Source organism: Lepidochelys kempii, chromosome 7 (genome assembly GCF_965140285.1).
Source record: "Lepidochelys kempii isolate rLepKem1 chromosome 7, rLepKem1.hap1, whole genome shotgun sequence".
In the NCBI taxonomy this organism is placed as follows: Eukaryota; Metazoa; Chordata; order Testudines; family Cheloniidae; genus Lepidochelys; species Lepidochelys kempii.
The window spans coordinates 27298317-27318059 of NC_136386.1; the positions used below are offsets into that span (position 1 = coordinate 27298317).

Below are 19743 nucleotides of genomic sequence, written 5' to 3' on the forward strand. Positions count from 1 at the left end.
TCATTCTCATGGCTCTTCTATGAACCCTCGCTGACTTATCAGCATCCTTCTTGTATTACGGGTACCAGGACTGGGCACCGGATTCCAGCCCGAGTTGCACCAGCGCCCACAATAGAGAGTTAAAATAACCTCTCTGCCGATACTCAAGGTTTCCCTGTGTATGCATCCCAGGATTGCATTAGTGGAGTACTCCCTAGGATTAGGTGTTCAGCTACTTATCCACCAAGACCCCCACATCTTTTCAGTGTCTTTGGTTCCCAGGATAGAGTCCCCCAGCTGGTAAGTATGGCCTACATTCTTTGTTCCTAGATGTATGTATTTACATTTAGTTATATTAAAACACATATTGTTTGCTTGCACCCAGTTTATCAAGAGAGTCAAATCACTCTGTATCAGTGTCTGTATCACTCTGTCCTCTTCATTATTTACCAATCCCTCAAATGTGTGTGTCAAGTGGGATTTATGTGCCTAAGCACCTTTGTGTGTCTGGACCTAACTGTCTTGTGCAAGGTCACACAGAAAGTCTGTGGAGGAACAGGGAATTAGACCCAGGTCTCCTGAGGCACAGGCTAATGCCCTAACCACTAGCCCATTCTTCCTGTGTGCTAACAACACTACTGGAGATAGGGAAATGGATCTATGTGGTGAGAGGGTTTATGTTGTTCATTTCTTGGGCTCATCCAAATATTCCATGGGGGATAATGCACCACATGCAGGAGTGCATTCACTCGTCTTTCACTTGCCATAAATAAAAATAGCCTTCTCCATATAGCAAGAAACCCAGGAAAGATTATTTAAATTAAAAAAAAGCATTCGCAAAGGACAGTTGGAGGGATTTACTCGTCCAGCGCATAAGCATGAAATTCTTAATTATGAGATTAGTTCAGGAGATAATATTATTCAGACACAGTAGGCTCATGTGAGCCCTGTAGGATTTGATTCACAACAATAACCAAGTGTGAACCATACACTTCAGGTTTGCTTGAAGGCTCAAGTTCAATGAACTGCAGACTTCAAGGGGAACATTCCATATGCAGACAGTCCTTGGGCTTGTAAAAAGGAGCAGGCATGACATCCAGAATAAACTTGGCAAGAACGTGGGCTGAGTTCTGAGAATGCAACTGACCTTGCACCTAAAACTAGATTACTCTGGAGTGGGTTCAAGGTCTGAGTATTTTGCATAGCTCCAGTGTACAATTATATTAACAATCATGGAACGTAATATGAATTAAAACACATCCCACCTCAACACACTTGTGAAAATAACCGATTAACAAATTCATAGTCCCCCCTCAAAGAAACTGAAATTTCTGTTTAACTGCATGAGTGGCATGTCATCACTATTCAGTGCCATTAAAGCAAGGTTCAAAACTCACCAACTTGTTCAGCTTATGCCCACTGTGCAACTGGATGACAGACAAGGTCTCCCCTATTAGTTGGGTTTTAGCTGCTGCTCACCAGTAAGTAAACCATTTACCAGATGTCTGCTTGCCGTTGAGAGCAGGACAGTAAGGGCCATTGAGAGAGATTGTGACTTTTGAAATTTGATAGGATGTAAGAAGGGAAAAGTTTGTTTGTTTGTTTTTTTACAAATCTGCTTCCCTTCTCCAGTATAGCAACTGATGGCATATTTTGTGATTTATTAAAAGGCTTGATTTGACAAAAAAAGTCACATATCATCACAGCTGTTTATATAAGAAAATATGTACCATTACTATTCAATCACTAGGACAGCCACAAGGCAGGGAATCACCTCCACCCATCTGGATATTCCACTGGCTGACGGCTTGAGCTAAATGGTAAGGAGATTTCATATAGCACTCTAACCCTACCCAGATTGCCTGAGGTTATACTCAGCTCAGCAACCTGGTTGGATATAACTGGGAACCCATTGATACAAGTATTTTAAAGGCTGTTGGAGGGGATCCAAGGTAAAGTTTGTCCATTAAGTCCACAGCAGGCAGGCACAAAACTAACTTTAGTGGAGCAAGACTGGGAACGTGAAATTAACAATTCTACAGAGCTTATGTTTTGTATTGGGAGCCTGATCACATTTTAGGGGAAGAGGCTGTGAGCTCACTGAGCCCTAATTAAAATGGACTGAAATGTAAATGACGGCATGGAAACGGAGGTATAAAAGAGGATGGAAATGGCTGCCTTAGCATGAAATCAAGGATTCTGGGGAGAGGGTGTATTTTTAAATTGGCAGTTGAAAAGAAGAACCTTTTTTCAAAGGTTAAAAAATTAAAAAAAGAGGATGCAAGCTTCAAAGGAAGGAGACATAGGCCTCTAAAGAGAGAGACAGAAAAGGCACATTAGAGACCATCCACATTGCCAGGGCACAGGATAATCACTGGCCTTTCCACAGTTGACTGCTAGAGTAATAGTGGAGACTGCTTGTATTAGCAGCTATTTAATGGATGGGGAACACAGATTAACTTCAGAGATTTGGCTGACTGCTAATACTTATTTTTCTTTAGTGCTGCCTCTTAAGCCTCTATCATCTAGTGAATTCACTATTTAATGGAGCTAGTTGGAACATTTTCAACAAAATGAAATTTCATCAAAATATGTTGTCTACTCAATGTTAAAAGGTTTTACAGAGACATAGTGGCTCCAACGAAGTTGTCAAGTGTAAAGGTGGAGGATGGGAGAGAGACTCCCTTATACTCTACAACCTGGTGGTTAGAGTGCTGCCCTGGAATGTTGGAGACCCAGGTTCATCCCTCCTCTGCCTGCTTCAGAGTGGGATAAAAAACTTTCTGAATCAGACACTTGATGCTGGGACTCCCACATCCCAGGTCAGTGCCCTACTCACCAAGACACACACCCTCCTGCATTGAAAAGCTCAGGTTTTAATCTGAAAATAGATTTTTCAACACAATTCCATTTTTGCAAAAACATTCCAAAGGTTTTGGTTTCAATCCAATGCAGAACAAAACTAAATGCAGAAACCATGACAGCTGCCATGAAATTGAATTGTCGTTTTCCAGTCAGCTCTACTATTTAGTTCTTGGAAATGCATTGTAGTTTGCTGTAATGAGTTACTAATTTGATATGTTGAAGAAGTTGCCATGCTCCATTCTTATAATGTTGGAATTTTAAATTCTGTTTCCAGAATGTTTTGTGTGTTTTCAATCCCCTGTGGAACTGTCACACATTTAAAAAGTGGTATCACTCTACCTGGGTCTCGGCTGTGTTTTTTCAATAAAACGTCTGTTCAAAATGCTCTGAATGTCAAACTATGTTGGGAATGCGGGGTAGAATCCCAGAAATTGGCTTGCCAGAATTATTGTCAGACATCGTAAACTGTTTGTAAGTTAATTTAAAGAAAAGTCTAGTACAAAATGAAAATATTTTTTTTCCACAAGCCTGAATTGAATGTCCATCTTAATACTTGCACATGTTTCAAAACACTGTTAAAACACACCTGATGACCCTTTTTGGATAACTTACACTCTTATTGGGAGGGGAATGAGGTTTGAATTGACTGTTCCCAGTGAAGCCCCAACTTAATTTTATACCACAGGAAATACTGCGGAATACTTACTTTAACTATTATTGTTAATTATTTATACAGTGCTGTAATGAACTGACGACCTCCCCAGCTCACAGATGACCCACTGCCACATGCAGAGTCTCTTTCCAGAAGTTTTTTTTTTTTTTCAAACTTTGGCAAAAGGTAACAAAAACTCAGCCCACCCTGGGCTACAGCTCCCAAGGATTTTCCCCCCATTTCCTGCAGGAAGGACGGAGAGATATCTTCCATGTTCTGTTCACTGAGCACCACTACTCAAGGGCTTCTCTTTGGAGGCCATTCTTTCCCTAGCAGGTTTCCACTGCCTCCCTGTCCCAGGGAACTTCCTGCTGCTTCTTCCCACACTTTAGCACTCCCTCTCCCTGGTTTTCTCTCTCTAGTCCCAGATATCCTATTTTAAACCTAATTGGGGTCAGCAGACCCGTCACAGGTTCACTTGCCCTGCTCCCTCCTAAAGGGGCCAGCCACCCTGTGACAAGCACAATGACTGAGATTGGTGATATACAAAACATAACATAATCCAAGAAATTTTATGTCTAACAGACAAACAGTTCTAACAGGGCAACAGTTCCAATGTAGCTTTGTGCTTAATGAATCTTTCCAATTATAATTTCCAGTTTTAATATGTAAAAATATTATCAAGTGGGTAATCTTCACATAATAAGGAATAGTTATTTATTATGTAAAAATGTTCCTTTAATGAAAGGTACATTAACTTCTTATTCTATGGTATGTATCAGGGACGTGTCTGTATTTTAAGATGAACAGTACATGGGTATAATAGTATCCCTGAACAGCTTTTTACCATTTCCAAACTGACTTCAGAAAGTGCACTGCCTTACCTCAGATGAAGTTGCCATACTAAAAACTAAATGGAGATATAAAATGAGAAAAAGTCTATAAAATACTTACTTCATCATCACAGCTTATAGAACATCTTCCATCAAGAGATGGACACTGCAGGGGACACCAATAGGATATATATTTTACACCAATTTTTTTTAAAAAAATTTATTCTGGTGGTTGTCTGAACTGATATTTTAAAAACGATAAGTAAAAATTTAATCAAGAACAGTAGTTAATCTAGAAAAGACCACAAAAGTAGGACTATATTACATTAATTCCGCATTCCTGTTGTGACAGCATCTGCATCAAGGGGGTTAATTCATGCTGTGCCAATTTCATTTGCTTATTCCAATCTTTGCTGCCTATCTATAATGATACAGGGCCTTACAAGGCCTTAAAATGATAGGCAAGGCTCCACTGGGACTTCAGTAGGGGTATTGTGTGAGCCAATATTTCACAGAATACTTTAGAGATGATTATTCTCAGAAATAGTACAATCTCAATGTATTCTCAAATCGGCCATGTAAACTCTTGATCCTTTTAAAACTGGAAGAGATTATTTTGTTAAATAAATACACATTTTATTATTTATTAAAAACAAACTAGCCAAAAATGATTCACTGAATACAGTTAGTCGCTAGATCATTACGTCAGGTCGCTTAAAGCTAGATAGCAGATATACCATAAACCCTGAAAAAGGGACATAACTGTGCCACGCAAGAGAGACCAGGAGCCAAATTGTGACTCAGTCACACAATCTGGTCCTTGTTTTCCCCTTTCCTCCAGGAGGGACTTTATCTATGCCAGCCCTTTACCTGACACAGTTTACTTCTCCCCCTGCACCAACTGTGCTAGCTGGTCCATTTTAGGGACAGTGGACTCAAAGCTCCATCCATTTCTTGCCTACCTGCAGTGGAATGGGAGTAGCAGCCCCATGGAGGCTGCTCCCCAGGTTGAACTGTAACCCATGGTTACATGCCCTACCCCTGCCTTAATTCCCTGCATAGGCATGATGGGACAGCACAGTCTTGTCCCTAGTAATAGCAATGCACTGGAAGAAACGAGGGAAAAAAAAGGTCATTTGAAACCATATACAAAAATTTTGAGTGAAATCAGGTTTGTATTAAGTATATTTATTCTTACTGTTATCAAAATGCACTGATCAACCCAAAAGATACTTGAATATTGACAAGGTCATTCATATTTTTCATGTCATTGTTGCATTTTTTAATGCAATGTACCCTTAGGATAACTGTTCATGGATCTGTAGGTTATACTTGGGAGACTGGATTTGGGGAGCCTCTCCATTCATGACAATGAGTGTTGGATCAGTCCCATGTGTTTAGCCTCATGATCACACTTTTGTGTTATAATGAATTGAAAAGTAAATTAGAATAGCTTACAAACATTCATAGGAAATCTAGAACTGACTTGGCTAAACATATATAGAACATCATCACCGGTACAGGAAAAGAGTTGCTATGGTCTCATTTGCATAAGTAGCATCTAATTGGAACATACCTGTCTACTGGCAGTCCAAAACTTCCGCTGGAAAAATTCAAGTTTCATCTGGATACCTACAGCTGGTAGAAATTATAAATAAAACCAAGGTATTAAAATATTTTACATGGTTATTTCAAAAGATTCATGGGGGGATATACTGGTGAAACCTACTTGGAAAAAAAATATCCCAGTGGTTAAATTTAAGAGATCGTCATGGTCACACATTAAACCAGATTTATCTTTTGCTTAAGAAATCAAGATACTGAGGACACAATATAGTAGGAACTCATAAATCAGGAGTTATTAAAATTGTATGTCCTTTACAGTTAAAATAAAGGAACTGCAAAGTGAGCACCAAAGCTATGGCAATTCTTTTTTTCTAGACTGGTCCAATATCTCAATAATCCAACTCTGATGCATGCTGGAAAAAACATAACTATTACTACTGACAGGCCAGGACAATAAGTAAAATTTAGCTGCTGTGGAATTCTGCACTACAGCGGAACCCCACTGTGGGCTGAAGTCTTAAGTTGTCCAAAATGAGTGAAAGATGGCAGAAAGGCCATCTATAGATATTTGACCTTCAGATATTTGTGTCAATTTTGTGAAAGTAAGCCCAAGGTGAAGTAAAAGGAATGAGGTAAAATGAATGAGTGTGTCTAATTTAAAATATTGTTGGTTAAAGAGTTTTAAGACTCCTGATGAGGTTACCAATGGTAACACATTATGAACAATTTTAAAAATGGTTTACTAAAACATTATAATTAAAAGCTTATATGCTTTTGGAAACATATTATTAATATCTTCATTTTTTAAAAGTTACGATTTTGAAGAAAATGGCAGGAATTACAAGACAAAGATTTAGGGATGCCTTATGTTGCATGGCTACTTCAATTGCTCCTGTTGGCCATTGCAGGGAGGCAGATCTGCCCTGATATCTGGCCCCTTCTGCTCCATCCTAGAGCACTCCTTTCTACTAGTGGGGTCTTCCCTATGGCTCCTTTATGCTAATCTGGCCGAAGCACAAGGACCAACACAAGAACAAACCAGCACCTCACTGGGCATGGTCTATCCTCAAATCCAATATAAAATTTCCCTGTACAGATCTTCCTGCAGGTCCTCCATAGGAGCTGCAGTTCTTGGAGCTTTGGTGACCAGACAAGGATTCCAGCAACTTCATTGTCATTCATTATCGAAAAAACTCCCACCAAAATCCAAATTGTTTTGGAAACTCTAAGGAGACTTCATTCATTCAATCTTTCTCTAAGACCTATGTTATGGACTGCTTTTAATCATATTTCCATTCTTCCATAATATCTTATTCAGACTGGCAGTTGGTATTTGTTTTCACAAATACGCTGAAGATGAAATCATGAGCACATTTCATACTATATTACCAAATATAAAAATGTATGTGATATGGAACTCAAAATATACTGCTACAATGGGATGTAAAATTAATAACAGAGGAACATTTTCATATTGTATTGGTGTAGAAAAAGTTTTGTCCCTGCTGTGCATCACATGCAATACTCCATGGTGCTCTCAGGGAGATCAGCACCCCTACAATGTTCCATTAGGCATAAAAATACATCTTTAGGTGCCTAAATACCTCTGAAAATCTGGCCCTGAGTCCTTTATATTTAGTAATAAATTTAATAGCCTATTTAACAGTTATTAAAGAGCACCTTTCATCAAAGGATCTCAAAGCACTTCACAAAAGTAGTTAAGAATATCATCATTTTACTGATGGGAAAAATGAGACAAGTAAGATGAATGAAAGAATTCACACAGTCAGTGGCAGAATTCAGAATAGAACATAGGTCTTCTGACTCCAAGATGCTTGCTCTAACCATTAGATGACAATGCTGCCTTTCCTAAAAGAATGCAGATATAAATATAAAGTAGCTTGGGGCTCAAATATTTCATTATGAAGTTCTGAAAGGCTAAAGGTCTGTGGATAACCCAGAAAAAATGTATTGTCTCAAAAATCTTTTTCAAGTATATTTGATTGGTCTTAGGGCATAAAATAATCTGACCAAAACAATATCCTGTTCTTGTCTCAGTGCTCTTGAAAAGCACAGGGAATATATATTTCCTCACATGAAGCCTGCAAAAATGCTTTAGTATTACCTCAGGGGTTGAAACTAAAATTATTACTCCATTCACAAGCATTGTTAATTCTTCTGAACATGAGTTCAGTCAAATAATTATAATCTGAAATGTAGGAAACATTCGTAATTGCCATTTATTATACTTTACATACAGATGACTGTTCAAAGCACTGCATGTCAGGAAAAATGAATTCTAAGGAGTTATTCACTCAAAAAAGCATATAAAACACTATGTAGACTTCCTAATGACATTGCACAAACCAGCATATAAACAATAAAAAAGGATAGGATTAAAATGTCATATTAGGATATACTCTCTTCAAAGAAAACTCCTGGTGCTGCTTTCACCATAAAGTGTTAATGGGAGCTGTGTTTTCTCTTCTTGTCTTTCACCATAGAAATATATCATGTAGCACTTTGTTATTTAAAAACAAGTATAAGAAGGATTACAAAGCTTTCCTTGGGGGAATACTTCACAAGGGAAGTATGTAATCTGTTAGGCGTGATATTTAAAACTTTGCCACTTTTGACATCCTATAACCTCGAACAGCGCAGACTAAAATATGTTACATTTCTGTTTTACTTTCTTAAATAATATTGTACCTTAGAGATTAATGTTGCAGCCCTACTAATAGCCAAATAGCTAAATGATCTGAACAGTGTTTAAAAAAGGATAGAAGAACACTGGCAGAGTTGGTAAAGTCCAACCCTGAAGACTTCACACAAGTGAAACTCCCACTGAAAATCGTGGGAGTTTTACATGAGTGAGAGCAGGCCCAGCATTTCTGTCTGCTTTTTCCCCCTCCTGGTCTGTCCAAGTATACACTGAAATTCACAGAGCTGACACCAATAAAAACAAAACTGCAGCTGCCTGCCTTCTCTCATCTTCATAAAGAGAGCATGTTTCGCAGAAATTAGTCCCAGGATTTCAATTGTCTTTATATTCCAACATTACTTTGTGAAGTTCATTAAAATGTGCACATGAAATGTTTTACAGATGAGCTATGTCATAATTATCTCATTACAGTTTCAAATTCTCTCTCATGTGGTAAGTAATTTATACTGGGCATTAGGATATGTTCAGTATAAATTCATCTTTGATTTAAGCAAGGTTATAGGCTGTATATTTAACACTTGTCTACAAAGGTTTATTATGGAACTTGGGTGTTTGTAAAATGTTATCAAAGAGGAACAATATTATGGTATATTATGAATTGCTCTTATATGTTGATTACGCTTACATTAAAATGGTTTACAAGAATCAAAATGACTTTTAAACAAATGTTGTTTTTCTAGGTACTAGGTATGAATGCCAAATATATTTTTATGATCATTTTCTGATGCTTTACGATTTGGATATCAGATAAGTTGAAGAAATATCTTTCTTGTACTTAGGCTCTAATTCAGGAAAGCACTTAAGCACATGCTTAAAGTTAAGCATGTGAGTTATCCTGCTGAATTCAATGGCTACTCTTTTGCTGGATTGGGACCTCAGCTCTGAAAGGGGCAAGGTCCATGGTCATCCTTTTATTTTGTGAGAGTGAGTTCCATAGTTCCCATGAAAGCTCTGTCTTCCACACTCCCCCTAATAGTTGGCAGTTTCATTGTTCCATAGTCATGGAGAGAGAAGCAATCTCTTAAGCAGCCATGGCCTGTCCCATGGAGGGCTTTGAATGTCAGGGCAGAAACCTTGAAGTAGTCTTTCCAGTATAGAGCTCTGGGGTGATGTGTTCACAGTGACCTGCGTTGCTAAGCAGGCAGGCTGCCCTACTTTTAAATCATAGAATATCAGGGTTGGAAGGGACCTTAGGGGGTCATCTAGTCCAACCCCCTGCTCAAAGCAGGACCAATCCCCAACTAAATCATCCCAGCCAGGGCTTTGTCAAGCCTGACCTTAAAAACCTCAAAGAAAGGAGATTCCACCACCTCCCTAGGTAACGCATTCCAGTGCTTCACCACCCTCCTATTGAAAAAGTTTTTCCTAATATCCAATCTAAACCTCCCCCACTGCAACTTGAGACCATTACTCCTTGTTCTCTCATCTGCTACCATTGAGAACAGTCTAGATCCATCCTCTTTGGAATGCCCTTTCAGGTAGTTGACAGCAACTATCAAATCCCCCCTCATTCTTCTCTTCTGCAGACTAAACAATCCCCGTTCCCTCAGCCTCTCCTCACAAGTCATGTGTTCCAGTCCCCTAATAATTTTTGTTGCCCTCCACTGGACGCTTTCCAATTTTTCCACATCCTTCTTGTAGTGTGGGGCCCAAAACTGGACCCAGAGGAGAATGATCATGTCCCTCGATCTGCTGGCAATGCCCCTACTTATACATCCCAAAATGCCATTCTTGGCAACAAGGGCACACTGTTGACTCATATCCACCTTCTTGTCCACTGTAACCCCTAGGTCCTTTTCTGCAGAACTGCTCCCTAGCCATTTGGTCCCTAGTAGCAGTGCATGGGATTCTTCCATCCGAAGTGCAGGACTCTGCACTTGTCTGTGTTGAACCTCATCAGATTTCTTTTAGCGCAAACCTCTAATTTGTCTAGGTCCCTCTGTATCCTATCCCTACCCTCCAGCGTATCTACCACTCTTCCCAGTTTAGTGTAATTTGCAAACTTGCTGAGGGTGCAGTCCACGCCATCCTCCAGATCATTAATGAAGATATTGAACCAAACCGGCCTCAGGACCGACCCCTGTGGCACTCCACTTTATACCGGCTGCCAACTAGACATGGAGCCATTGATCACTACCTGTTGAGCCCGATGACCTAGCCAGCTTTCTATCCACCTTATAGTCCATTCATCCAATCCATACTTCAACTTGCTGGCAAGAATACTGTGGGAGACTGTATCAAAAACTTTGCTAAAGTCAAGGAATAACATGTCCACTGCTTTCCCCTCATCCACAGAGCCAGTTATCTCGTCATAGAAGGCAATTTGATTAGTCAGGCATGACTTGCCCTTGGTGAATCCATGCTGACTGTTCCTGATCACTTTCCTCTCCTCTAAGTGCTTCAGAATTGATTCCTTGAGGACCTGCTCCATGATTTTTCCAGGGACTGAGGTGAGGCTGACTGACCCGTAGTTCCCCAGATCCTCCTTCTTCCCTTTTTGAAAGATGGGCAAATTTTCATTGGGAGAATTTTCAGGGCACCTGGTTTCCTCTCCAGATACAATTAATTGCAATGATCTAGTCTAGAGATCAAGAACGTCTGAATCATCTTAGCTAGGTGTGTGTCCAATATGCGGAGAGACAATCTTCTGGCCAGACATAGATGAAGTTGGCACTTTTTGCTATCATGACTATTTGGGCACTGAGGAGTCCAAAAGGGCTTATTTAACAATCTACAGGCAGAGGTCTTCAATAGTGGGGCATATTATAAAGAAAAGGGGCTTATTATAAAGGAAATAACCTTTTCTGCTAATATCTCTAACATCTTGCCTGGGTTCAGCCTTAGCCAGCTGCTCTGCATCTAGATGCTGCCTAGGTCTTCAGAAAGCTAGGAGACTTGACATTTAGGAGATGTAGCACTGGGCACTGACTATGGTACTCCAGCCCATGTATCTCATGATGCAGTCCCACCTCACACCCTACTACCATTGTCTGCTTATCGATAACAAAGTTGAGACTTGGCCTTCAAAATATGAGAAAAGGCTTAAAATCAAGACAAGTTAAAAACTAATCCAGTGCTGTGAGTTTCCTCCTCCTAACACTCTCTTTAGACTAATCAAGAAAATCTATATTAGGGGAGTTGCAGCTGTTCCTCAAGTCAGGCCAATGTTTTCAAATGAAATGCTACTGAGGGTACATTATTATGTCAGCTGTGGCTACAGCACTGAAACAGTTGAATAATAGGAGAGATGAGATTGAGTCCTGCTTTTCCTTTTGTACTATATGCACTATTAAAAGATAGCTGGAGCTAAAGAAGCTACATTGGGTAGCACTCCCTGTGGGGTTCATTACACTCCTGTCCAAACTATGTGCACTATACGTTACTTGAGAAAAGTAATGAACAGAATCTGTTAGCCACTAAGCAAAGGTGGCTTTGGCTACGAGTTCTTACGAGCCCAACTGAACATTGTTTTGTGGCCCCAATACACCACATAGGATGGAATAGAGAGGAATGCTGAGGTGTAAGTGCCACTTTGATGACATTATGTGATGCCATCCTGTTACAATATTGTGTTAATGTGATGACGCTGGATCCCTACACAACCGCTGGTACCAGAGGCCATGCCAGGATGGCTCTGGTCAGTGATGAAGTGACTCTCCAGATGTTGAAGGTTGAATACTTCTCTATATGATTCATTTGGCAGAGTACAGCATTAAAAGAGATTCATGGCATCAGCAGTTACAATAACAAGTGAAGTTAAAACTGAAGGGGTAGTTTGAAATTTAAAGCATATCCATACTATGAATATTTGTACTGGACCAAGCAAATCCCTAGTGCAGTTGTGCTGCACTGAGGTAAAACAGGGCTTGCCGTGGTATAGTTTACTGTAATTTATGCCAGTCAAGCAAAACTACTTTACTAGTTTTCACAAATCTATATTGTGCATCGCATTACAGGAGTACAGGGGGCCCAATTAATGACTATAGGGGGCCCAATTAATCATTGCTCTGGGTCTTGTTTTTTTTTTTACTTATATACTACCACTCTAGTCTAGTAGCATTTTACATTTACGTTGCACAAGGTGGAGGACTCAGCAAAATCAGACCCAGAAAGTTACATGGAAAAATTTTCACCTGAAGTGAGTTACTCTCATTACCACTTGTGAGTGATGAGGTCATCCACAAATACAAAGTCTGAGTTTCAGCACAGCAATACTGTGCTGAATTTTAATAATCCAAACATTTGATACCATATGAAATAATAATTTGTAGTCAATCTACTAGCAAGGCAACAAATAGCCTTTGAAAGCAACTAAAGACAATAGGCAACATTAACTCCATGGAAATATTTTTTTTTCTTTTGACAAAGCTACCCATATTCCTCAGCACACAGGCTATGAAATAACAGATGGCAGGGACCTACAGCTTGAAACTCAGTTTCAAGAAGGCAGTTGCTATTCTGACTTTTCAATGTGTATCATAATCTAGTCAGTCATTTTAAAGCACAAATATGAGAACATAAGGGCTAATGTGCTTGTTTAAAGGACCAAAATGCAAAATACTAGACATGATTAATCACTCAGGACTCATTTAGGCTGCTCAGTCCAAATACTTAGTTACTGGCCATTTGCAATGCAATTGCATGCAAAATTTTCCTTCACTTCATTTGCTAATGGTTTCACTTGTATGTGTATATTTGCCAGTTCAGGTACATTATATTTAAATAATAGATGGTTACAGGGATCACTGAGGGAATAATTCTACTGAAAGGTGAGGGTGGATGGTTTATAACAGGGGTCTCAAACATGCGTCCCGCAGGCCGCAAAGTTATTTGCTGCAGCCTGCCGCCCCGGAGTTATTTCCTGCGGCCACCAAGCTCCCTTCCCCTGCCACCTCCCCTCTTTCCCCCAGTGCGCCACATCCCCTCTCCTCTGCCTACCTCCAGGCACTTCCCGCTGCCAAACAGCTGTTTGGCAGCACTTAGCACTTTCCAGGAGGGAGGGGGGAGGAGCGGGGAGCGGCACGCTCAGGGGAGGAGGCGGAGAACAGGCGGGGCAGGGGCAGGGATTTGGGGAAGGGGTTGGAATAGGGGCAGGAAGGGGGTAGAGTTAGGGTGCGGACTTTGAGGAAGGGGTTGGAATGGGGGCGGGGAAGGGGTGGAAAGAGGCAAGGCCTCATGGAAGGGGTGGAGTGGGGGCGGGGGGGTTCTTTTGTATCTTTATATGAAAACGTGTCAGTGATGCAGCCCTTGGGCCAATGTACTAGTCCTCATGTTGCCCCTGTGGTGATTTGAGTTTGAGAGCCCTGGTTTATAATATCACCAGAAAGCTCAAGTCTTCATTGTAGCCCTTTGGATCCTTTCCTTTTTCAATTATATTGGAACTCCACACGGCTTTTAAGTTTCAAAACATATATATATATAGGGTGACCAGATAGCAAGTGTGAAAAATTGGGACAGCTAATAATCTTATAAATTAGGTATATTACAGAATGATTTGGTTGATAAGACACTGAACTGACACTTCAAGACTTGGTTCAATTCCTGGTTCAGTCACAGACTTCCTGTGTAACCATGAACAAGTCAATTCATCTACCCCGTGCCTCAGTTTCCCATCTGGGGATACAACTTCCCTATCTCACAGGGGTGTTGTGAGGATAAAATACATTATTGATGGGGAGGTGTTCAAGTACTACAGTGATGAGGCACATATGTATCTAGAAAGACAGAGAGAAAACAAATAACTCCTCAGAATGGACCAGCATTTCTCACACTATATGGGTAAAACCTATGTTTGAAAACATGGTCAGCAAATACAAAAAGCAAATTTGTAGCCAGACAAGGAAAATGTTGTTGCTCTGTAACCCTTTCATCAGCAAATAACCTCTTCTCTATGCATTGGTGTATGCTGAAAGTACAGGAGTTCCCATACTGAAAATATAGGGCCTGCTTCCTCCTGTAAAACAAGTGATGGCGGCCAGACTGGGCAGTTCTATAAGAGGGGAAAAGCGGTGGCATCGTAACGCCTTCTACAAGCCAGCTGGGGTTCTGTAGGTTTTTTGAGGGCGAGCTTGGGGCAAAAGTGGCAAAGCCAAAAATCTTCTTCACTCTCTGGGCTATCCAAATGGGAGTGAATGGTACTTTGAAGTTAAAGCTGCACTGACTGCCACAGCACATCCTCTACAGTTCTACTGTGAGGGAAGGCATCCAACGGGAGGGCCAGAGTCTGTCCACAAAACATCATGGAAGAGCCCGCCACACACATGAAAGCTCTGGGACCAGTAGAGATGGAAGCAGAGTTCCACACAGCAGCCTGGGTTCAACAAATGTGGAGACCCATGTCCCTTGCCCTACTCCCGACTCTCCTCCCCTGAAGATATCATTAGAAGGTGAATGTTGTGGAATATCCAGGACCCTGTCTCCCCTCTTTCCACAGAGGATACAATATGGCCCATGATTAGTGATCTTTTCATGCCTGATTCTTTTTATTTAGCAAATAACTTTTATGACAGACTGAGGAGTAATTTAGTTGTCTAATCCACAGGTGCAGGAACTAGGGTGCTGGGGGTGCTGCCGCACCCCCGGCTTAAAGTGGTTTCCATTATATACAGTTTGGTTCAATGGCTCTCACACCCCCACTATAAAAATGGTTCCAGCACCCTTGGCTTAATCTGGAGTTTAGAAGATTCACAGCTTTTTAGGGTAGTTTTATATTGATGTTCAGGCCCTCATATCTCTTCCTCTGCTAACAATTACTTTAAATTAAATTTACGCGACTCCAAAGTCAGAAATATTGGAGTCATATCTTAACCAGAACTTAGTAAGAATGATGGGCAGGCTTTTAGGAAAGAGAAAGGAGGGTGGAAAACTAAGACCTTGTTTCTGATGTAATCCTTATCCACGATTTTACCCTTTCTGTCTTGACTACTCCAATTCTCTCCATTACAATCTTCCCAAATCACTAGTGTGTAAATGTGAACTATTCCAGAATACTGTAATTATACTACTGTCTCTGCAAACAAGGAAATAGCACTTCATAGGCTACAACAAGAGCTATCTCGGATTAGGTTCAAAGCTGTTCTTTTAAGTACCCTGGGTTTTCAGATTAGCCAAGGACCAAATAGCCATAGAGACTGAACAACCTCCTCACACCAGAGATGATTTCCGAGGTATACTGTGAAGCAGCATGCTCTGTAACTGCCTACAGTGTGTCTGCATTGTATATTAAAAGAGTACTTCCATGTCCAGAGCTGAAAGTCTAACACTTTTCACAAGTGCTAAATTCACCTCAAAACATGTATTTGACATATCCTGTAATGAGGACATAAAGAGGATCGTACACCCGAAAGTCTCTTAATTCCAATACCTTTTAACCAACAAATATATATTTCAGTCACATCATTATGTAACATAAGCATGTTCGAGTATCCTCTCGTGTAGCTATCTCCTAAGATAAAGTAATTCTTTCATCACCAAAGGAAGAATTAAAAATTATGAGTTAGCACTGATATACTATTAATTGTTAAATTTATAACTACTGAATGATAAAAAAAGAAATATGGCCAATGACTGCACCAAACTATTTACTCCTTTTGTGTCTGAAGTACTTGTATGCACCTTTCTTAGAGCACAATGCAATACCTTTCCCTGTAAGAATAAAAAACTATCATTTATTAATTTGGACAGGGTGTCAGAGGTATAGGTAAACACTGTCTTCCAAAATGTGCTATTTTTTGTATTCAGTGCAGATTTTTAATATATTTTCTGATAGGTTCTCCAACATGAAGATTTTTTTAAATGGAGCGTTTTAATTACAAATGTCAGCACTGACATTATTTCACTGGAAAGGTCACAATTACACAGGACAAGTTAATACCGAAAGCAGCGGGCGAAGAAGGGGAAGTAGCTCTTTGTCTGCAAAAAGCACCTATGTATTAGCTGCATCTGCACATTACAATAAGAATCTCCTAGAGTTAAAATGATATCTATAATCAATTGGTCCTTTACCATGTTCAGAGTTTAAGGAATATTATAAAACATTGTTTCACCATGTTGAAGTATGCCATATCCAAACTAAGCAACGAAGCTACCTAGACTATACAGGATCATGCCATTGTTTCCAAGTTTTGTCATGTTTATTCCTATTTGCTTCTCCCAGTTAAACAGTGTAATGTTTGCTTGTTTGTGGTTTCTTTCTTGGTAAAATGAAAGAATGTTAAACTACACTGATTCATAATTGAAGGGACACTATCAACCTGGTGTAGGTCCCCAAATGTATTTCTTTTATTAGAGGAAAGTATACATCAGAGATATATACTCCCATATCTAAATGTATATCTATGTCTGGAACATAACTAAATATCAAATCAATATTGTATCTGTATGCATACACATACACACATCTCCTGCCTCAACCTGAACTATGGAGTCGCTATCAGTGCTTATTTTGTCCATAAAATAACCTATTGTTAATCTATAAACAAACTTGAAATAAAAACATTTTATAAATATTAAATTACATGCAGATGCATACACACATTGAAATGGTTTCTGGTTAAAATGTTTTTGTGTTCTCAATGGTATTAAAAATTGTTCCAGGTATTATTGATACCTTGATTTAACTGTTATAGGCACAAACATCCTGGCAATGTTGCACACACATCTAAGGTTGCAAATATAATTAATGATGCCACCACAGCTTGGTAGGGTGCTCAAGCATAGTTTGCTAAAGACCAAGATGTCACAATACAGCTCCCCTGTTGGAGCTATGGAGATGCCAGGTATAAATGAGTGAATGTTCATGAGTGGCGATAGTGGAGAGCTAAAGTTCTGTACAATGCTCTAAGTGAAACTTGAAGCTGCTACCCCTCCTCCCAGAAGTTTTTTGGAATTAGTGGTGGGGTCAGTTGTTCTGGCTGGGGGACTCCAAAGATAGAAGGGAGGTTGTGCCAACTGGCATCTCCTCGAGGCAAAAGGAAAGCAGAAAGAAAGGCGAGCATGGGTGCTTGATGGGAGGCAGCACAGAAAGGGGAACAGAATGATGATCCTTGGAGGCCTAAGTTAATTGAAACTCAAACCATCAGGGAAAGTTGAAAGGGCTTGGTTTGCAGCCAAGCCTTGACAAGCTGAATTGTGGAGCTCAGTCTGTGAACACCACCGCTAACCAGACCCTCTTTGACTCCCTGACACATGTCTTCCTTCTGGAGGACTAATGAAACAGTCGCAGGAGGAAACATGAAAAGGAAATAAATTGAGTGAATACATGAAAATATATAGATGCTGCTGACTGAAAATACATTGTATTTCAAGCAGGTTTCAGTGAGATGCTTGGAAGAAAACAGGTATCTGTGAATTACCATTATGACAGTTAGACTATATTTCAAACTTTACAAGGTAGCAGTTGATATGCTGCCAATATTTTAACAAAAGGCTCCCACAAAAAAATGTTCTCCTTTACCCTGTGATAAGCCTGGTGTACGAGGGGTGGGACTCAGGGGAGGCACTCGAAAATCCATGTGTTGTTTTCCCATTTCAGCATAAAAAAGCTCTCTCATAACCAAGGAGGAGGGTGACCAGATGTCCCGATTTTATAGGGACAGCCCCAATTTTTGGGTCTTCTTTTTTATATAGGCTCCTATTACCCCCCACACCCTGACCCAGTTTTTCACATTTGCTGTCTGGTCACCCTACCACTTGGCAAACTTACTTCACTGGAACGATAAACAGCTTGTTCCCGAAAAATTTAATGAGTGCATCGACAGTACAATGCAGCGGTTTTTCCTGTGTAATTTGAAGGTGGGACAGAGGATGGGATGAAAGTGTGTCTAGTGTCTGCAGAATACTCCTGTAGATTTTTAGAAAACACCTGCCACCTAATGCAATCTGGTCCATTTCATTGCCAAAAAGGTGTCCTTTGGTAGTATTTTTATGAGTCTCAGGAATGATATACAGGTATCCAGAGAGGGGGCAAACTTCATCTGAGGCAAGAAAACTGTTCTGGCAGCAGAATTTTTACAAGGAATTCCTATGAGCCTTTGGGAGCCCTCCCTCCAGCACCTCCCTAGAAGGTAGCTATTTCTTAATTTTGATGATAGAGGAAATATGTAAAGATGGAAATCTGACTGTACTATGATTAAAATAAAGAAAATTTTATTTTAATAAATCTCTAACCATTTTATAGTGTTTGCTCATTCACTTTTTGGCAATATTCAAACACATCCCATGACTGGAACAAAAAAATAATACATTTATAAATCTTAAGGGAGGCGTCATGAAATGTCATGTATTTTTTTAAAAAAACATTAACTCTACTTGTTACAATTAAGGTTTTAATCTTACTAGTTGTTAGTGTGGCTTAGTTGGTATTCCTTTCACCTCTGGGCCAAAGGCTCGTGGTTTCAAGTTTCTAATTAGTGAACCTCAAGAGGCTCAGAGTTCCAATAAACAGCCACAAGTTGTGGTCCTTATCTGAACCCTTTGAGTCTGTGACTCCACTCTCCCCTGAGACTCTTCCACAGTTAGTCTCGACTGAAATGCAGCAAGAACAATCCTTCTTTCAACAGTTCCCTTCCTCTAGTTCCAGTCCTGATCACCAAATGGGTTCAAAATCACTGATCTACACATTCCATAATCTCAAGGAAGACTGATTACAGAAACGGGTGCAGCTTCTCTGGTTCTTATTTCCAAATAGGTTGATCTATTCCCTAGTTCAAGTTTTAATGCTAGAACGGTGACTCATGCCCAATCCTGACACAAAAGTGCAGTGCTGGGCAGGTCCTGCACTGTTAGGGATGGCATTTTTTAAAGTTTAGATGAAGAAAAGATCTCTCTCTTCCTGGTGACGAACAGTTATAGATTCCTTACAGATCTGTGCTAGGTTTTGTGGAGCCCTACATGAAATAACTTTTGGGTCTACATCCAGTTTCTCCCATATGTGACTAAGTCCCTCCCCTCTCCCTCGCTTCTCCTTACCCATGGAACACAACCTGACTGCCTCCTTCTTCCTGAACTGCAACTTCCCTGTGGTTCGATGACCTCATCCCTCTCATCTGTTTGTGTGATACATCCATAGATTGGGAAGCAAGGAGGTGGGGCAGAAGAATGGGATTCTAAGCAGGGAAGGAGTGAGA

General features: G+C 40.1%; 1 protein-coding gene across 5 annotated transcripts in view; it reads right to left on the bottom strand.

Annotated features, from left to right (window-relative positions):
- The window catches only part of CACNA2D3 (calcium voltage-gated channel auxiliary subunit alpha2delta 3), a 724110-nt gene that overhangs the window by 63430 nt on the left and 640937 nt on the right, over positions 1-19743 (bottom strand). For all 5 annotated transcript variants that reach the window (XR_013636032.1, XM_078853616.1, XM_078853615.1 and 2 more), the window contains 2 exons: positions 5906-5967; positions 4451-4495 (listed from right to left, as the gene is read on the bottom strand). Coding sequence is in view for 4 of the 5 variants with exons in the window: in XM_078853616.1 (XP_078709742.1) it covers positions 4451-4495; positions 5906-5967 (107 nt within the window). In the remaining variant the exon portion in view is untranslated. The remainder of the gene's footprint in view (positions 1-4450; positions 4496-5905; positions 5968-19743) is intronic.